This window comes from Apteryx rowi, unplaced genomic scaffold (assembly GCF_003343035.1).
Source record: "Apteryx rowi isolate R43461 unplaced genomic scaffold, aptRow1 scaffold_427, whole genome shotgun sequence".
Taxonomy (NCBI): domain Eukaryota; kingdom Metazoa; phylum Chordata; class Aves; order Apterygiformes; family Apterygidae; genus Apteryx; species Apteryx rowi.
The window spans coordinates 497,827-514,632 of NW_020450680.1; the positions used below are offsets into that span (position 1 = coordinate 497,827).

General features: G+C 34.1%; 1 protein-coding gene across 22 annotated transcripts in view; it reads left to right on the forward strand.

The window, feature by feature from the left end:
• The window catches only part of NEK1 (NIMA related kinase 1), a 51,104-nt gene that overhangs the window by 2,913 nt on the left and 31,385 nt on the right, over positions 1-16,806 (forward strand). For 21 of the 22 annotated variants that reach the window (XR_003255245.1, XR_003255244.1, XR_003255246.1 and 18 more), the window contains exons 2-13: positions 684-832; positions 915-1,011; positions 3,244-3,341; positions 4,930-5,013; positions 5,488-5,555; positions 5,668-5,754; positions 6,879-6,933; positions 8,096-8,296; positions 11,341-11,401; positions 12,553-12,710; positions 14,881-14,940; positions 15,217-15,291. Coding sequence is in view for 19 of the 22 variants with exons in the window: in XM_026076146.1 (XP_025931931.1) it covers positions 716-832; positions 915-1,011; positions 3,244-3,341; positions 4,930-5,013; positions 5,488-5,555; positions 5,668-5,754; positions 6,879-6,933; positions 8,096-8,296; positions 11,341-11,401; positions 12,553-12,710; positions 14,881-14,940; positions 15,217-15,291 (1,161 nt within the window). In the remaining 3 variants the exon portion in view is untranslated. The remainder of the gene's footprint in view (positions 1-683; positions 833-914; positions 1,012-3,243; positions 3,342-4,929; positions 5,014-5,487; positions 5,556-5,667; positions 5,755-6,878; positions 6,934-8,095; positions 8,297-11,340; positions 11,402-12,552; positions 12,711-14,880; positions 14,941-15,216; positions 15,292-16,806) is intronic. The other variant, XM_026076156.1, reaches the window with a different exon arrangement.

Genomic DNA, 16,806 nt, shown 5'->3' on the forward strand with positions numbered 1-16,806 from the left:
CCTCCATGTTTGATTATTGCTTCTTTTAAACTTGCTCAGGTCTCTCATTTTACCAAATGATTTTTTAATATAGTACTTTAAACACAATCAACATTCAGCTAAGCAATGCTGCCTAATCTCAAAAGCTTCCAGTCTAACTAGTCATATAATACAGTACAAATACTGTTTTGCACCATTTTGTAATGAATCTATTTTCTATGTGATATGAAAAAGTAAATTATTTAAATTTTCAGTAAAAATTAAGGTCATACCTTTTTGTATTGAATAGTGATTCTAAACTTGACTGGGCATCTCTTGAATTTAGTCTGTTTTTTGGTTCATTAGAGTCATTAACTTCCAAAATACTGTATTTAGTGCTTCTTAAGAATAAATGTATAGGTAATTTTTTCCATTCCTATGGGAGTTTTCCCAAATAAAGTTGAATGAAAAATTGCTAACTAAATTCTGTCATTGTCAAGGTGAAAGGGTAAACTGGGTTTAGCAGTTCTCTACACCAGCTCAGTCAACTGTACAAAAATAGAGGTGAGATTAAGAGTAGGTAATTTACAGAAAAGGTACTAAGCGCGTAATGCAGTCAAAGAGATAAATGGGTTGACATTTTAAGTAAAAAGTTTAACATGAACTGGCAGGCTGGAAGACTGACTAAGTACAGCTAACTAAATCTGTTGTGTGTTTTTTATTAGTACTCAAGTAAGGATGCCTTAAGCAGATAACTATGGATAAATATATAAAAGTGCAGAAGATTGGAGAAGGATCCTTTGGGAAAGCAATTCTGGTCAAAGCAAAAGAAAATGGCCAACAGTACGTTATTAAAGAAATAAACATCTCTAAGGTGAGTGATATCATTAATTACTGATCCTTTTTTGTTGTTGTTCATATTCCTATTCTCAAAAATCATTATTTTCCTTCTGAAGATGTCAAATAAGGAGAGAGAAGAATCAAGAAGAGAAGTTGCTGTATTGGCTAACATGAAACATCCAAATATAGTCCTGTATAGGGAGTCATTTGAAGGTAAGATCAATTAATACAATAGAACCTGAAATAATAGTATTAAGTGACTGTCTGTGTACTACTAATTGCATATAGTTTAAAAATCACTGTATTTTTCTCCCTTTAATCATTTTCCCCTCCTTTTATTACTTGCCTCAGTTTTTTCTGATTATTTTTGTGATTCTCAAACACATTAAAAAAGAGAGTGCAACAATTATATAGAAACATTCTTGTCTCTTCCTTACATGATTTAATTTTGGTTGATGCCTAGGTGAAAGGGTTATCTTTTTCTGTTTCTCCACAGTATATGTCCTTTAAATGCTTTGGTCTATTCTAATTGCTTGAATACTTATGTATCTTAAATATRAGCATGATCTAAATTCAGGTATTAATCACCCAGCAAGAGCAATTTCATCCCAAAGTCTGTTGTCTTAGAATGTGGTCTTCAGTAAGTACAATCAYGTCATTGCTTTAAAAGCTGGAAGAATAGATGAGACTACTAGTTTGCCTTACCAAGCTATGAGGGAAGGAGCAATTTAATTCAAAACTGAAAGAGCTTCATAAAAAGGATGATTCACTGACATCCTTAGGAAGGAGCTGCTTAATCAGTGGCCCGGAGTTCTCTCCTGGTTATCATTTCTTTCAATGATAGTATGGAAGTTGTGATAACCAAGAAATTTAGGAGCAAGTTTCCACATCATTTTTACAGTGAATATCGTGGGAAATAATCAGAAGAGGTAAAAGATCCCAAAGCTCTGCTGCGTAGGATTAAAAATAGTATTTAAAAACTTAAATATTATTTGAAATGCCATGTAAGAACATTATTCTTTTCTCCTTTCTTTCCCTTCTGCTGACTGTCATGCCTTTTGATTTTGGGTTTTTATTTTCTGCTCATTAAGTTAGAATTATATGCTGTAAATCAAAAGACTGTGGTTGTTGCTTTTTATAAATCCACACTTCTGTCTTCCCTCTAATAGAGGCCTATTCTTTAAGACTGCTGTATTTTATGAGGTAGATTCTGTAATCCCTAGTTCATGAGACTTCATACTACATCTTTCTTGCTGAAGCAGATTGACTTTGAACATACTGGTTTTGATTTATAAAAGCAATTTATTGCAGAGGTAGGTTTGCAAGAAATCCAGACTCCTAGGATCACATTTCAAAATAATTCCAATTGTAAAGCGTAGCCAAGGTACAAAGCACTGTAAGCTCAAATGAGAAGTCCTGTTGTTGACGTTTTGGAAGACAAATTTTAGAAACATTTTGAGGAAATGAAGTTTAAATGACTTAGARACTTTAATTATTTTTCACTCTGTTTACTTTTTTTAGTGTTATAACTAACTTTTCATAGTCATAAAGGGTGTTTCTTTTGAGTGGTGTGTGATCATGTGTACTTATTCASCTTTTCTCAAAATCACGCCTAGTCTGTGAATGCTATCGTTCTTGTATTTTACTGGCCTATTTGAGTTGCTATTCATGAAATGTTAGAATTTTCATCAATATGCTTGTAATTTACCATTTGTTTCTGCCTAATCTCTTTTTTCAACAGTAACTGAAAAGATTGTATTGGGGAAGAAAACTGTAACTTTGTATAAATGTATTATGTGTGCTCAAACTGATTTTGGAGGTCTCCCCAAATTTATTTCAAAATGAGAAAATACTGATTTCCATATATTGTTGTCTGCTGGAAGCTTTCTTGTTCTTCAGTTTCTGAAATGAACTTTAAGTCTGGTATAAGAACTGATAATTGCCACGTTCTTGCACTAAGTATGTGTTTATTGTCCARGTAAAACTGCAAGAAGGAATTAGACAGGCAAATACAATTACCTGATTTAGAACTTTAAGATATCTATTTTTAGGGCTAGGTGATCTATGGATGTTTGAAATAGCAAGTAGACCGGAGAATTATTTTTATATTGCATTCATAAAGTGACATCTTTAATTTCATAGTTGTCTTGAATCTCATTCTGGGGCAATGGTTCAGTAGAAGTCATTTTTCCCTCTACGTTGAGTAATCCAATATTATCAAAGATGGGAAACATATGTTGTGAAACTCAGAGTAAATACAGCATTTTTTGTTGAAGTTTGGAAAAAGGAATAATAAATGATATCTGAAGCTGCATATGAAAAGGTTCGATTTCTCAATTGCTTTTTCAGTGACCAATGTTGAGACAAAATGTTGTCGTTMAGATACTCAGATATCTTAGAGAGGTTATTTTTCTTTATTGAAATATTTTGGGTTTTGTTTTACAGAAAATGGCTGTCTCTACATTGTGATGGATTACTGTGAAGGAGGAGACCTGTTTAAAAAAATAAATGCCCAGAAAGGAATCCTATTTTCTGAGGATCAGGTAACAGCAAACTGCTGCCATAGCTTTTTGCGGCATAATACTTTTCATGTGCTTTAAAGAATTTTGGTTCAATTTGGCAGATATGGTTCCTTAAGATGTATAGAATGTTCCCAAATTGTGTTTCTTGTTGCTGCCAGCCGCAGTAATGACTAAAAGCTTAGCTGGAAATCCAGGGTGTGTTAACTGAGATTTTGTCTGTATGTGTAGGATACTTTAAAAAAAAAAAAAAAAAAAAAAAAAGGGGGGGGGGCTACTTCTTGCAAACTAAACTAAATCTGGTAAATGAAAAATACTAAGGGGGTGGACAGGCTGAAGTTTTTTAAACCTATAAGATGTTATGGCACAAGGTTTTTGTTCTGTAATACTGATTTTTCTTTTTATTTATTTATCCCAGGTATAAAATAACATACTTTATAATAATATGGAATATAATAATTTGAAACTTACTTCATTCAAATGTTTCTTTTTCAATAGAAAGATTTGATACTATGTTGGAATTATACCAACAGATTTTTCTGTGATACTGTGAGACATTCTGAGATACTGTGAGACAGTCCAGAATAATTGAGAGGATTTTATGTACATATTCARTTAGACGAAGCAAAAATAGATTATGTAAGATTCAATTTTTTGTTCAGAACCGAGATATGTTTCCTTGTTTACAAATAGTTTCTATGCTTTTGCGTTTGCATTCAGTAGGAATGCATCAGAATCTCAACTTACTTGTGGCTGGGAAGGCTTAGGACTGTTTTAGGTCTATTGGTGGTATTCAGAGTAGGGTAATGATGAAAACTTTTCTGGACATAGTTTGTATAACTTCTTATTTTCTAATTTGGACTCATTTACAAGAACTTAAAATAGAAAACTGAAAGTTACACCTTGTATTTTACTGTAATTTTGATATGCATGTACTTTTGATTTGTGAAAGTGAAACAGCTATTCCACATGGAAGAGTTTTTGCAGTTAGCCTCTTCGTATTTTGTGACTTTCACAAATTCACAATAATGACGGTTTTGTTGGCTTGTTTATAGTCTTCTAATTGCCTGTTGTTGTTTATTGCTTTTGTAATTGAAATCTACTTTGTACTATTTTTCTTTTAAAGGTGAAATAGATAAAAATCACTAGATAAAAGAAGCATTTCTGTAAGCTAAGCATCAGTATGGCTTTTTAGGACTCTTGTTTCATTAACTAATTGACTATAAGAAGACTTTGCATTGGTTACAGCAAAAGAACAATCTTAAGGATACAAGTTCCATGTTTTAAATATTATAGCCAAACAGATTCATATTGCATACCTTTGTTATCTTTATAATATGTGATTAAATCTAATAGTATCAGGTTTAATAATATCTGAACAGATTAATATGTATCTTTCATTAAAATAAGAAGTTTGTGTTTGTATTATAGTGATAGTAGCGTTACATTCTTAATGTTTCTAGGATATATATGAAGCCAGGTTTGTGGGAAGAGGATAACATTTTGAGTTATAATTATAAAACTGATTTGATAAAATCCTGAGGAAAAAATAACCGGAGAAGCTTTCAGATAAATTAAGATATTGATGTTGCATATTCTTTTTTATATTTAGATTCTGGACTGGTTTGTACAAATCTGTTTAGCACTAAAACATATACATGATAGAAAAATCTTGCATCGGGACATAAAGTCACAGGTATGCTGGTGTGTGTATGTGTGTATATATATATATTTTTAATTTACTTTCAAAGTGATTATGTTAATCTTGATAGTATAAGCTGGGAAATTATGGAAAATATTTGGAATACATCTTTTTATATAAACACTTCTAATTTTGAAAACACTTCTTGTTTGTAATTTTTCAGAACAGGTTTATTTGATATTTGTACAAACCAGATGAGGCAAAGAAGCTATTTTAACATTATTCATATGACCTTTTGTCCCACACTTAATTGTATTTTAGAATTTATAGTGGTGTTTTTTCCAGTTTTGATAAAGTAGGAACAAGAATAGGTCTGTTATTTCCCAGTAGTCAATAACATTAATGGTAGTGACTTCAGAGTGATTGAATGGTAGAAAACTTTACTCCTTCCAAAACATGTTGAGAACAAAAAGTGTGCAACTGTATGAATGTTTTAATTAACAGACTTTTTAAAATTTCTATACCAAGAATATATTTTTGACCAAAGATGGGACAGTACAGCTGGGAGACTTTGGAATCGCCAGAGTTCTTAACAGGTAACTCCTATTTGGTGCTAGTTTCTCTGAATTAATCTAAATAGCTTTGCTCTAGGAAAACATGTGTGCACACCATGTAACTTAGCTAGTTAACGTTCTTCTTTTTTCTTAGTACTGTAGAACTGGCTCGCACTTGCATAGGAACGCCATACTATTTATCACCTGAAATATGTCAGAACAAACCTTACAACAACAAAAGGTACTGATAAGCATTTTATTAAGTATTTGGGGAAGGAGGAGGGAGAGTGTTCTTTAGAAATCTGAAGCTGTTCTACTCATATGACAGTAAACAGCCTTTAGTTCATCCAAGTTTACCCAAGAATGAAGTGGGCTTCGCTCTACACATGGTATCTCAGCAGGTTGCTGTCCTGCAGAGCAATGTGGTCCAGAGATGATTTGCTTAGTGCTTTGAGTTCTAGATCTAACCGTATTCTTATTTATGGCTCTGCTTTGGTTTCTCTGCACACCATTTGTGCTGCCTTAATTTGTGCAGTATGAATGTGAAAGCATGTTACGGATGAAAAAAATCACAAATATGCTAATTGCATTCTCTAAGCATATGTATAGATATGTATAGATTCCTACACAGAAGAACATCCTTCAGATACTTTGCTTATGTTTGCTGCCCCTGCAAGAAGGCTCTATCTGGTAACAGTTTCCCTAAAGTAATTAAAATGTTCATTATCAAGTTAATTTTATGTTGCACTAACCTGTTGAAGTACATCAATTGTCGTGGATGCCTTATATTCACTTCCATGAGTTTCTTAAAAATTATTATAGTTCCTTGCCCCATAATCTCTCCTGCATGGGCTTGCTCATTCAGTGGTATTCCAACTAAATTCTGCTATCCTGTAATGAGTGAGGGTGAAGTAAGTCAGTGTTAAACAGGATAAATGACCTGTTTAATTGAATTTAAGAATTGTACTTGCTGAACTGCTTATAAAATTATATTTGGAATTTCAAAGGTATCTCAAGCAAAAAGTACACATTTAATGAAAAAAGCCTTTATCCCTGTTTTGTCCAATTTCTCTGCTTTGGGTGGTGCAGATGAAAAGTCTTAAATAAAATGTGGAGCCAAAATAACCCCATCTGGTTTTCAGGTTGGCCCTGTTTTTTATTGCTGGATTATTATTATTATTATTTTTTCCCTGGTGGTGGTGGGATTTTGTGGGGAGGAAGAGGGTAAATTAGAGGGAGCTTGTACATACATACTCAAAATGCAACTTTTTCTTTCCTTTTTCAGTGCTACAGTACTTGATTAATAAGTTATTTGGCAATGTCACATCTAGAACTAATTCTTAAAGTCTGTGTTCTTTGATTTAGTGATATCTGGGCCCTTGGTTGTGTTCTGTATGAGATGTGCACACTTAAACATGCGGTGAGTAGAAACTTAGTGTTTCTTTAAAAGAATGATGATTTCAAACACAGGTTTTTTTCTTTATTATTATCATACAAACATATTTATATTTTCAGTTTATCATCTGTGTCTTAGTTCATGCCAATCTCTGCAGAAATATTAGCACTGCRTTTTTTGTTTTCCGTGAATTGTGTTAGCTACAGAAGTGTAAGGTGCAGTAACAAAAGATACAATGCATAATGTTCCTTTCTTTCCAAAAACATGACCTTTTCATTTTTACTGAGAAAGTCTGAATTTAGGCTGCCAGCTTTGTGCAGATGGATTAGCGTACTTCTTTGTTTAGAACAGAAGTAGTTCTTTAAAAAACTCCCAAAGTAAAACAGTTGCCAGTTTTTTATTTTGCTCATTTGAAAAACACCTCTTTGTTTGTCACCCACTTTCCAGTTATGAAGGGAAGAAAAAACTTCTGTCTTTTAAAATAAATAAATAAGGAAGCTATTTTTATTGAAAGGAAGATGATTACTACATGGACATCAGAAAAAAACTTTAAAGGGTTAAAGATTTCATGGTAGCTTTTGTGATTTCTTGTTTCTGGGTCTTTTCTGCAGCAACAATGTTTGCCTCTCAGAGAGTTGACAGCAATAGGTTGTTTTCTGTGAGCTGGTTGATAAGTACTAGTTTTTTATTGTACGAAGGAATTGGAATGGCTCTCTGCTTCCTGAGCTTATGCTGAAGTCTAAGCATTCCTTTGGATTTGGCACAGAATGAATGTGAACGCTTTACATCCTTTCAGTTGAAAGGTGACTTCACTAAAAAGTACAGAAAGCATGTGGTGGTTGAATGTTTTAGGGAAGGGGAGAGAGCAGATCAAGTACGTAAAATATTATAGAGTATTGTATTTTATCCTTGACTATGTGTAACAACATATGACTGTCAGTCTAGATCTGAAAGGAGATAATTATATGTTGGCAAAGACAGCATGTTGCTTTCAGAATTTAAACTTTAGATCTCAGTAGCGTGACACTATTGATAGGCAGCAGGTTATTTTAGACTGATGGTCTTGGAAATCTGTTTTGATACGTTGAGGCAAAGAAAGTCCTTTTTTGTTTTTCCTCACCTTTGTATGCAACCTTATTTGTGGGCACACAGTAATATGTAACAACTGTTTTTTCTTGTGATACAGTTTGAAGCTGGTAACATGAAAAACTTGGTACTGAAGATCATCTCTGGATCTTTTCCTCCTGTTTCTATGCATTATTCCTATGACCTACGTAATCTGCTGTCACAGTTATTTAAAATGAATCCTAGGGATAGACCATCAGTCAACTCCATATTGGAGAAAAACTTTATAGCCAAACGAGTTGAAAAATTTCTCACACCACAGGTATGGAGATAGTTTTAATTCTAATTTTGCCTGAAAATATCATAGGACTTTCCTTTTTTTTATTCTGATGTCAATATACAACATAAAATTGGAGTAATAGTATTTCCTAAAGCTTTTATCCAGGCATTTTCTGTTGAGGAAAAAGAATGTTATTTTGATCTTGCTAATTTTACAATGCTGATAAAATGAACTACAAAAGACAATATCAAATTGCTTAAGTAGTTGGTAGTTTCACAAACAAATTTAAATTACCATTTTCTTTTTCTCTCAGGAGCTTTGTTTTGTATTTCTTTCTATTTAGTGAGGAATTGAGTCAGATGTTGATTTGTTTAGATATGCATTGTTGCATAAAATGGCACTGATGATAACTTCAGCATCACTTCTTTAATGTTATTTCTTCAATCTGTTATTTTGTTCTTAATTTGGAATAGTCTGCAAGTTTGTTCTGTGAAATATTGCTAGGTAAACTAATCATTAAATTTCTTGATGCTTAAATGAACCTCTTTATAAACAAGCTAGAAGAAGTTGCTCAGTATTCCATGTTGGATCTGTTGACATCTATTGATGYTGTTTTAATATAAATCTAGTTGAAAAGAGGGCAAGAATAACAAGCGGAGAATAGTACTGGCATTATGAGAGGAGTAAATGTAGACAGAGGAAGGACATCGAAAAATGAATGCAAAAGAAGAACTTCTTAAGTATAAAGAATTCTAATGAACTATAGTTTGAACTATTATTAATTGAAAGTATTCCATATACAGTTGAAATTCTGATTATATATGGACCCTTCTCTTCTAAATTTCTTTATCTGTGAGTTAAAAGTTTCATTGAAAGGTAAGATTAAGAAGTCTTTACAACTAAGCTCATTGTCCTAACCTTTACAGCAGTAATTCTTGATCTGATTTTTATTTCCAGCAGCTCAAATGGATATGATATTTTTATCTGGGGTTATTCAGACTTTACTAATATTGATAATTATTAATTATGATAAACTACTAATTAATAATAAGCTGCTACCAGATGATGATACTATTTTCTCCTCAATTGAATACAAATACTTGAACACAATTTTTCCAACTGATTCACTGACATATTCAGCTTAAAGGGATGCTATCTAATTTAAAGCAAAACCCAAACAAAAATAGAAAGCACCTTTTATGACTGTTTTGATCATGGGTACAAACATATTTAGGTAGAGATGATCTTTCTGTGACATAACTGTAATGCCTGTTTTCTTTCAGTTTCAGCCATGACTAATGTTGTGCTCAGCTTGCTTTAGTCTGAGCTTCAGAGAGCTTCCCTAGGTATATGTCATCATCAGCATGGCTCAATTATTGCTGAAATCCTGCTCCTAACTGACAGGAGATCAGTCTACCAGGATTATATGAATTCTTAATTTTTGTAGTTAATAAGTCATAGTAAAGAGTACATTTAAATTACAGAGCATCCTTAGGGTGGAAAAATAAAAAGCCTTGAAATGTACTCAAGAGCCGTATTTCTTCCATGAACTGCTCTTATTATTGCAACACTGTACTTCAGTTGTTCTACTCACAGCTCACCAACCAAATAAAAGCTTTAAGGCCATTGAAATGCCAGTAGTAGAAGACAGTTCTCATGTGTGACTTCTTGCTTTTGATAACAGACTATACAGGTTAAAAAGTTTGTCTCTGCCATCATGTGCAGTTTTAGGCTCTGCGCTTTTGTTCTTTTAGGATTGTTTTGGTGTGGGCTTTTTATTGGTTGGGTTTTGGTTGTTTGGGGGTTGGGTTTTTTTTTTGTGTGTGTGTTTTGGGGTTTTGGAGGCGTTGGAGGGGGTTTTGTTTGGGGGGGTTGATTTTTTTTGTTTTGTTTTTTGGGAGGAGTTGGAGGGTTTGGGAAGGGGTTGGGGGATTTGGGGGGTTTTGGGGGTCTTGGGAGTTTGGTTTGGGGTTTTGAGGGGATTGGTTTTTTGAGGGGGGTGAGGTTTTTTGGTTTTTTTTCTTGTTTTTTAGTTTTTTTAATTATTATTTTTAACTCCCCCAACATCCATTGTAACTGGCTCATAATCTCTAAGCAAAGTAAAATCATCTGGATAGTTCAAGGTTCTATAAAGACTATTCCTTAAAACTTTGGGGTTTTGCTATTAGCCAGTTGGCGTTGCTAGCAATCATTGTCAGAATGCTAAATGCCTTGCTGGCATGCTCTAGGGCTTGAAAGATGGTTTGTAGTACAGCCATTATCTGTTTGCCATCGTAAAAATTCTTTTGCTGTTGACCTCCTTTGAATGTCCTGTATTGGTAGAACCAGTTGATGCACTTGGATTTGGTAAGAAGCCTGAAAGCAGGAAGTTAGAACATGAGAACACTGTGCCAGGTCAGCTAAAAGTCACTCTTGTTCCTTATCCTGCGGGCCATGAGCACTGGCCATAAACAAATGCCTAGTGAAGAGTATAAGAACACAGCAAGCCTTCCTTTGTTGTACCTGGCTTCAATAAGGATATCTTGCAATTTTATTGTACTTAATAAGTCTCACAGAACTCCGTATATGTTGTTTGTAGAAATCCGTATGTACAGTCATCTTCCCATCTTGAAGAGAATAGGGAAACGAAAATCCCCAAACATCTCTGAAGGACTTTTTTTGACTTTTTTTTGAGGCAAGGCTGTCTGAGAAATGTAAATAAAATTTGAAAACTATACAGAAATCTAAAATAAACTATGCACAAAATCATGTTGATGTTTGCATTAATTTTCTTGCAGCTGCGATTAACTGGTTCATAAATGGGGTAACAAGTGCCAGACTACCCAGAAGTTAGACTAAATCATTTTTTAAAGTGATATGAGTAGTTCTGCCAGAAATGTTTGAAAATATTGAATCCAACTTCATATTAATTTTAATAATAATAAATTGAACACATATAGTTGAGTATTCATTTAAACTTAGGTTACGGTGGATACTGTTAGTTAGAAGTCTACTTAAAAAAGGTATATATATTTTTCTGAAAAGGAGTTCTCCTTTTTAGCTTCAGGCATAAATATTGTTTGTTAATAATTGAACTTTTTGTTTAGCTTATTGCAGAAGAATTCAGTCACAAAATGTTCCAAAGGTTGGGACCACATGCTGCACCAGGTAATTAAGTGTGTAAAAGAACTTTTATTTTCGGCTCTGATAAGATAGAATATGTATAAATGTAGCACTGTTCTTTTATTTGAGGGTGGGTTTTTTTTATACCCGATTCTAGAAATTTCAGGAGAAAACAGGGGGAAGTAATAATCTCTTTTCCTGGTGAGGTGGATGCTTGTAACCTACAAATCATACAAATATAAACTATGGGCCTGTAACACTTTTAGGTGTATTTTTTACTCTTACAGTATGTTATGCTTACAAAATTTAAAGAGATAGTAAAGACTCAAAATACTGGAAATCATTTATATGTTATTGTAGGGGAGTTGCCTTATTAATGACAAATGGTTAATGAGAAATACCATTTCTTATAAAATTTGTAGTATTTTGTTAGTGATTCCAAGATTAAGTCCCGACTTCAGCACAGAACAGTAGAATTTCTACTGCTGCTAGCAAACCAGATTATGGTTCAGTTTTGCAAGATGATCCGTTTTTAATTCATTTTCCTCTATTGGTTACTTTAATTTTTTTTCCTAGAAATTCTTCCCCTCTTATGATTTTATTTTCTTGTAATCATTTGAAGCTGTGCTAGGTGCTTTGGTGTTTTTTTGATTGTCTTGTGGCAAGTATTTTGCTGCTATTCTGTAGTGAAAGAGCCCTGCTAGCACAGAATCAAATTCGCAAGGAGATACTGGCATATTTTCAGGAACTTTACAGAGGAACGATATCCCCAAAGGCCATTGAAACAGTAGCTCTGTTAGAACTCTTCTTCTGCTGACCTGAGTGTTGCAGGTTGCAGGCCTGTGCCACTGGTGGAGGCCTGCCTCTGAATTCCGTTTGGAAAGCTTTTCCCAGTGTCCATGACAAAGGGATAGTAAAACAGGGCAAACAGAATAAGAAGTTCCAGTTCTTCAGATTAAAGTGAAGTGATCAAAGTGAAAAGGTCAGGGATTGTGCTCTTCTGTTTCTTATCAAGCGTGAAGTTTAGGAAGGCCGTTTTGGACAGCTGGGTATATTGCACTATCAGCTCACGTGAATGAAATGGTTAGCAGTTCACCCATTCTCCTCCAGCCGTGCTGTCCCAAAAGCTGGAAGAAGGGAGATGTGGTGCATTGGCAGGCCTGGATATCCTTGTAAGAGAGTCTTCTCTTATCTAGCAAAAAGATCAGCTCATGGACAAAGCTTGGCTTCAGTTGCACCAGCTCAGAAAATTACCAAACCTGCTGCAAAATACAGAGTGCCTTTAATGAGCAAGAAAACTGGTGATGCACCTAAAAAGATTCATGAGAAGAAGCCATTGATTAAATGTGGACAGGTAAGAACCTAAGTAACTTAAATTGAGCTGTTTTGTTTGTACCTATTAAAATACTATGCCTTCCTTTTCAAAATATCTTTTTTATGGACACATGCAAAAAATAGTGTAAATGCTTGCTTTACATATATTTTCAGTTCCTCTGTTGGTGTTGATCGCTCTTAGAAATATTGGAAGTCTGTCAGTTATAAATATCATTGTCATTGGATAAGAATCTTTGAATCTTTCTTATTCGTTCAAGAATAACTTCCAAATTTCAAACCTTAGAAAACTTTTTTTAGGTTATTTTCTAAAGTGTTGTCAGCAGGAGAAATTATTTAATCAGATGAGGAGTTTTGCAGACTTTATTCCATGAGCTAATAACAAAATGATTTTCTGTATACCTTCATACAGTGCTTCTAATCTTTCCTCCAGTCACCTTTCTCTACACACCCTATTACATTAAAAACACTGTTTCTCCCTGTTGATTTGTTTAATTACTTCATGGCCAAGATACATTACATGATGCCACTAGGTCTGAACTACATGCACRTGCCACAGACCAAGCAATTAGTAAGAAGCCCCTACTTCAGCTTTTTTCCACTCTCAGCAGGAGAACTAATTCAAATTTTCTTCTGAATGAGTGGGGTTTTTTTTTCCCTTCTCCCCATGACACTTCTGAGAACATAATATTGATATCTATATCACTCTCACCTATCAAATTTTTAATAGAAATTATCCTTGAGGCTCAAAATTTATTGGAGGGTTAGGAGAAAATTGCCAGTGATCACACAAGCCTTGTTTCCCTAAAATACACGGTTTAAAAAAGAGAGCAAGGGAGAGGGAACACACAAACTGCTGTGTGTCCTTATGAGACCATGAGGCTTTTTTCTGTTTTAAGACTTGGTTGCACAATCATCTGCTAGTCTGCAGCTGCTTATAATCAGTTTCCCCAGCCAACCCCAAACCAACCCAAGTTACACAGAGACCCAAAGCCCTCACTGTGACAGGGTGGAGACAGAGAAAATTCCTCTTACTGGCAGGAGTCAAGATATATTCTGTATTCAAATATGTTCTTTGTGTGTATTGTACCTAGTGACAAGATGTAGCATAGAAAAAATGGCTACAGTGTAATATAAATCCTCTTCTTTTTGCTGTCACTTCAGGATAGTCTGATCTTGCAACTATAAACTGGCTTTTCAAAGGAGCATATAACAATAATCTCCTTTGTTTTACTGGTGTTAGCTCACTGTAGTTGAAATAGTGGCTTAAGTTTCTAAAGGCTTCTATTTCCTGAAGTATTTGATTTAAAGTACTGTACTAATCTGACAGGATTTTTAGGTTGTCAAAAAAAAATTTATGAAGCTGTAAATATCTGTGTTCTATAGTCAAAATAAACATGCTTTACTAGTAACCATCACTTACCTGAGAAGGAGATTAGTATAAATGCATAGCTTGTTGTGTATCGCTGCTTCTTTACTAGGTATTTGATAGTGGTTTCATTCAAAGGTAACAAGAACTTGAGTAATGTTACCCAAACAAAGAGCCTCAGGATAACCTAGTAAATCTGTTTTCCAAATAAAAGTTTACCTTAATATCTAGGGACCCTAGAAATAATATGAACAAATTGTAATATGGAATGGCATTGTCAGAGAAGAGAAATTAAGACAAAACCGGCTTAAAAATTACTACCTTCAGCTTTCAAGAGGGAGATCTTAACAGAGGATGAACAAGTACAGTAACATTTACCCTAGATCTTAGCAGTGTTTTTAATTTAAAAACTCACGAATAATGTTGTCAGCCCTGTTTTACGCATACTATGTTGTGGGTTTAAGAATCTCTGTGATAAGAATTTTTCTCTCTTCCTGGCATCATGCTATCTAACTTGAAGTTTCACCTTTTATCCAGGCCTTTCCAACTCCAGTGAAGAAAATGAATCCAGAAGAAAGGAGGAAAATGTTTGAGGTATAATGAAATCATCTGTTAATTTTCAAACTAAGCAAAAGCTAAGTCCAGAACAAGGATGACAAAATAAAATCTTCAAACCTTTCCTCCTTATTTCTTTTTCCACTACCTAACATTACTTTTTGTCTTCATGGGAATACCTCAGCCATTGGAGCACYAACCGATCTTGACAGAGATTAAAAGAATAATGGCTCAGTAATAAATACCAAATTATATGCTTATTTTTCAGGAAGCAGTAAGAAAGAAAAGGTTAGAATTGCCTGAGAAAGAAAAATGCCAGCAAGACCAGGTAGACAAGATATTTCAGCCTTTCTTTTTGTACCCATAGTAACGTTAATAAAATATTTTAGTATGTTGTGTTATATGTTGCTTAGGAATATAGAGTAGTTCAATTTCCCAGTTACTAAACGTGTAATTTTTGTTTTAATAAATAAATTGCATACCAGTTTACTGAAGGCAGAGCAAATGAGAAGATTGGAAAAAGAAGGGGTAAAATATGCTTAAAATGTGTTTTACTTAATGTGTTTCCTTGAATTATATTTTCCTTTATTGTTTTTTCCTTCAGATGGAACGAGTAAACAGAGCCAGGGAACAAGGATGGAGGAATGTGCTTGGTTCAGGTGGAAGTGGTGAAGTTAAGGTTGGCAGCAGATGCAGAAATGTGGTGTAGCCTGTTTCCCTTACCCATGCCTCCCCCACCATTGGTTATCTGGCCTGGTCTTTTTGAAAAGATCAACTCTTGGAGCTGCCCAGTATTAAACTATGGATAATTTGAGAGAGATTGTATAACACTTTCTTCCCTGGCTTCTTGGASATCATGTGCAATTTTCATTTTTAATACTTCTTAAATTTCAGAATCTCCTGTCTTTTGCCAGGTCTTCATACTCCCCTTTCTTTTTTCCACTCCTGCTTTTGCTACTTTTCTTGTGCTGAATCTATGCATGAACAGTTTCTTTCACGTTCAAGCTTGTTCTTGAAATTTTTTGTTGAAATGTTTTCCAGGTTTTCATATTATGACAATGGACCATTTGCCCAGTATTTAAAACATGCTTCTAAGCATTCTTTGTTTTTTACCAACGTAAATGACAAAGTCAGTGTATATATTGAAAAGCTGGCTGTGAGGGGAAAAGATTCCTGAATAAATTTAACTTTTTTTTTTTCTGAAAGTAGTAAACTTCTTAGCCATTCACTTCTTGCAGGATTGAATTGCATAATTCAATCTGATTCCTGTGACAGTTTCATTTTGCCTCTGCATGTGTATCTCAGTTTCATGGAAACATAACTGTTCTGGGAACTAGTCAGTCTCATGAAGGTACTTGAATATTAACATCCTCTGCTTTCATCAGACAGAGCCAGTGCAGAATTAAGTATTGTCATGGTGCAAATCTATCTGACAGTATAAATTGGATTACTACCACAAATTGCTGTATTTTAATGAGTGTTACAAATATTTGGCTTAAACATGTTTAGTGGAGATTTTGTGAGCAAGCTCTGAATGAAGAGTAGAGTCAAAATGAGTAGAGGTTTTATTTTCTGTTCCATGTACAACAACAATATTAAGAAAACACAAGTATGTGGCCAGGTTTCGGTAGCTATTTGCTAATTATCTATGTGCTTTCAAAATAGAGTTGTCTTTGGATGTGTGCCATATCATATAGATAAAGTTTAAATATGAAAATAAACTTAAAAATGCCAGAATTTCAGAACTAGCAGGTGCTGCTGGAATGGGGATTCAAAAGAAATCTTTTGGTTCCTATATGTCCCTTCTCTCAAGTTAATGCTGCCAGATACAACACAAGCTTCCATATAACGTGACATACCAGCACCACCACATTTGAATCAGAGCTGCATATGTGTCCCTGAAAACAATCATGTTGCTAATTAACACTGAGAGTTTCATTGCAAAACATTAGACATTGCAAACATATGCAAAGTTCTGTTGTAGCTAAATGTGCATTATCTTTCAGTACACTCAAAGTCACCAAGGGAAATTTAGGTTCAATGTCTGTGTGTATTTTCACAAAGTGTCACTTATGTAAAATATCATGGCAAACTTACGCTTTAAAGATGTTTTAGATTTCTTCTCAAGGTATATTGGGTAGTTTTGTACAAATCTTACTGCAGACTAGTAGGTTGTCATCAATCTAGGTTTCCA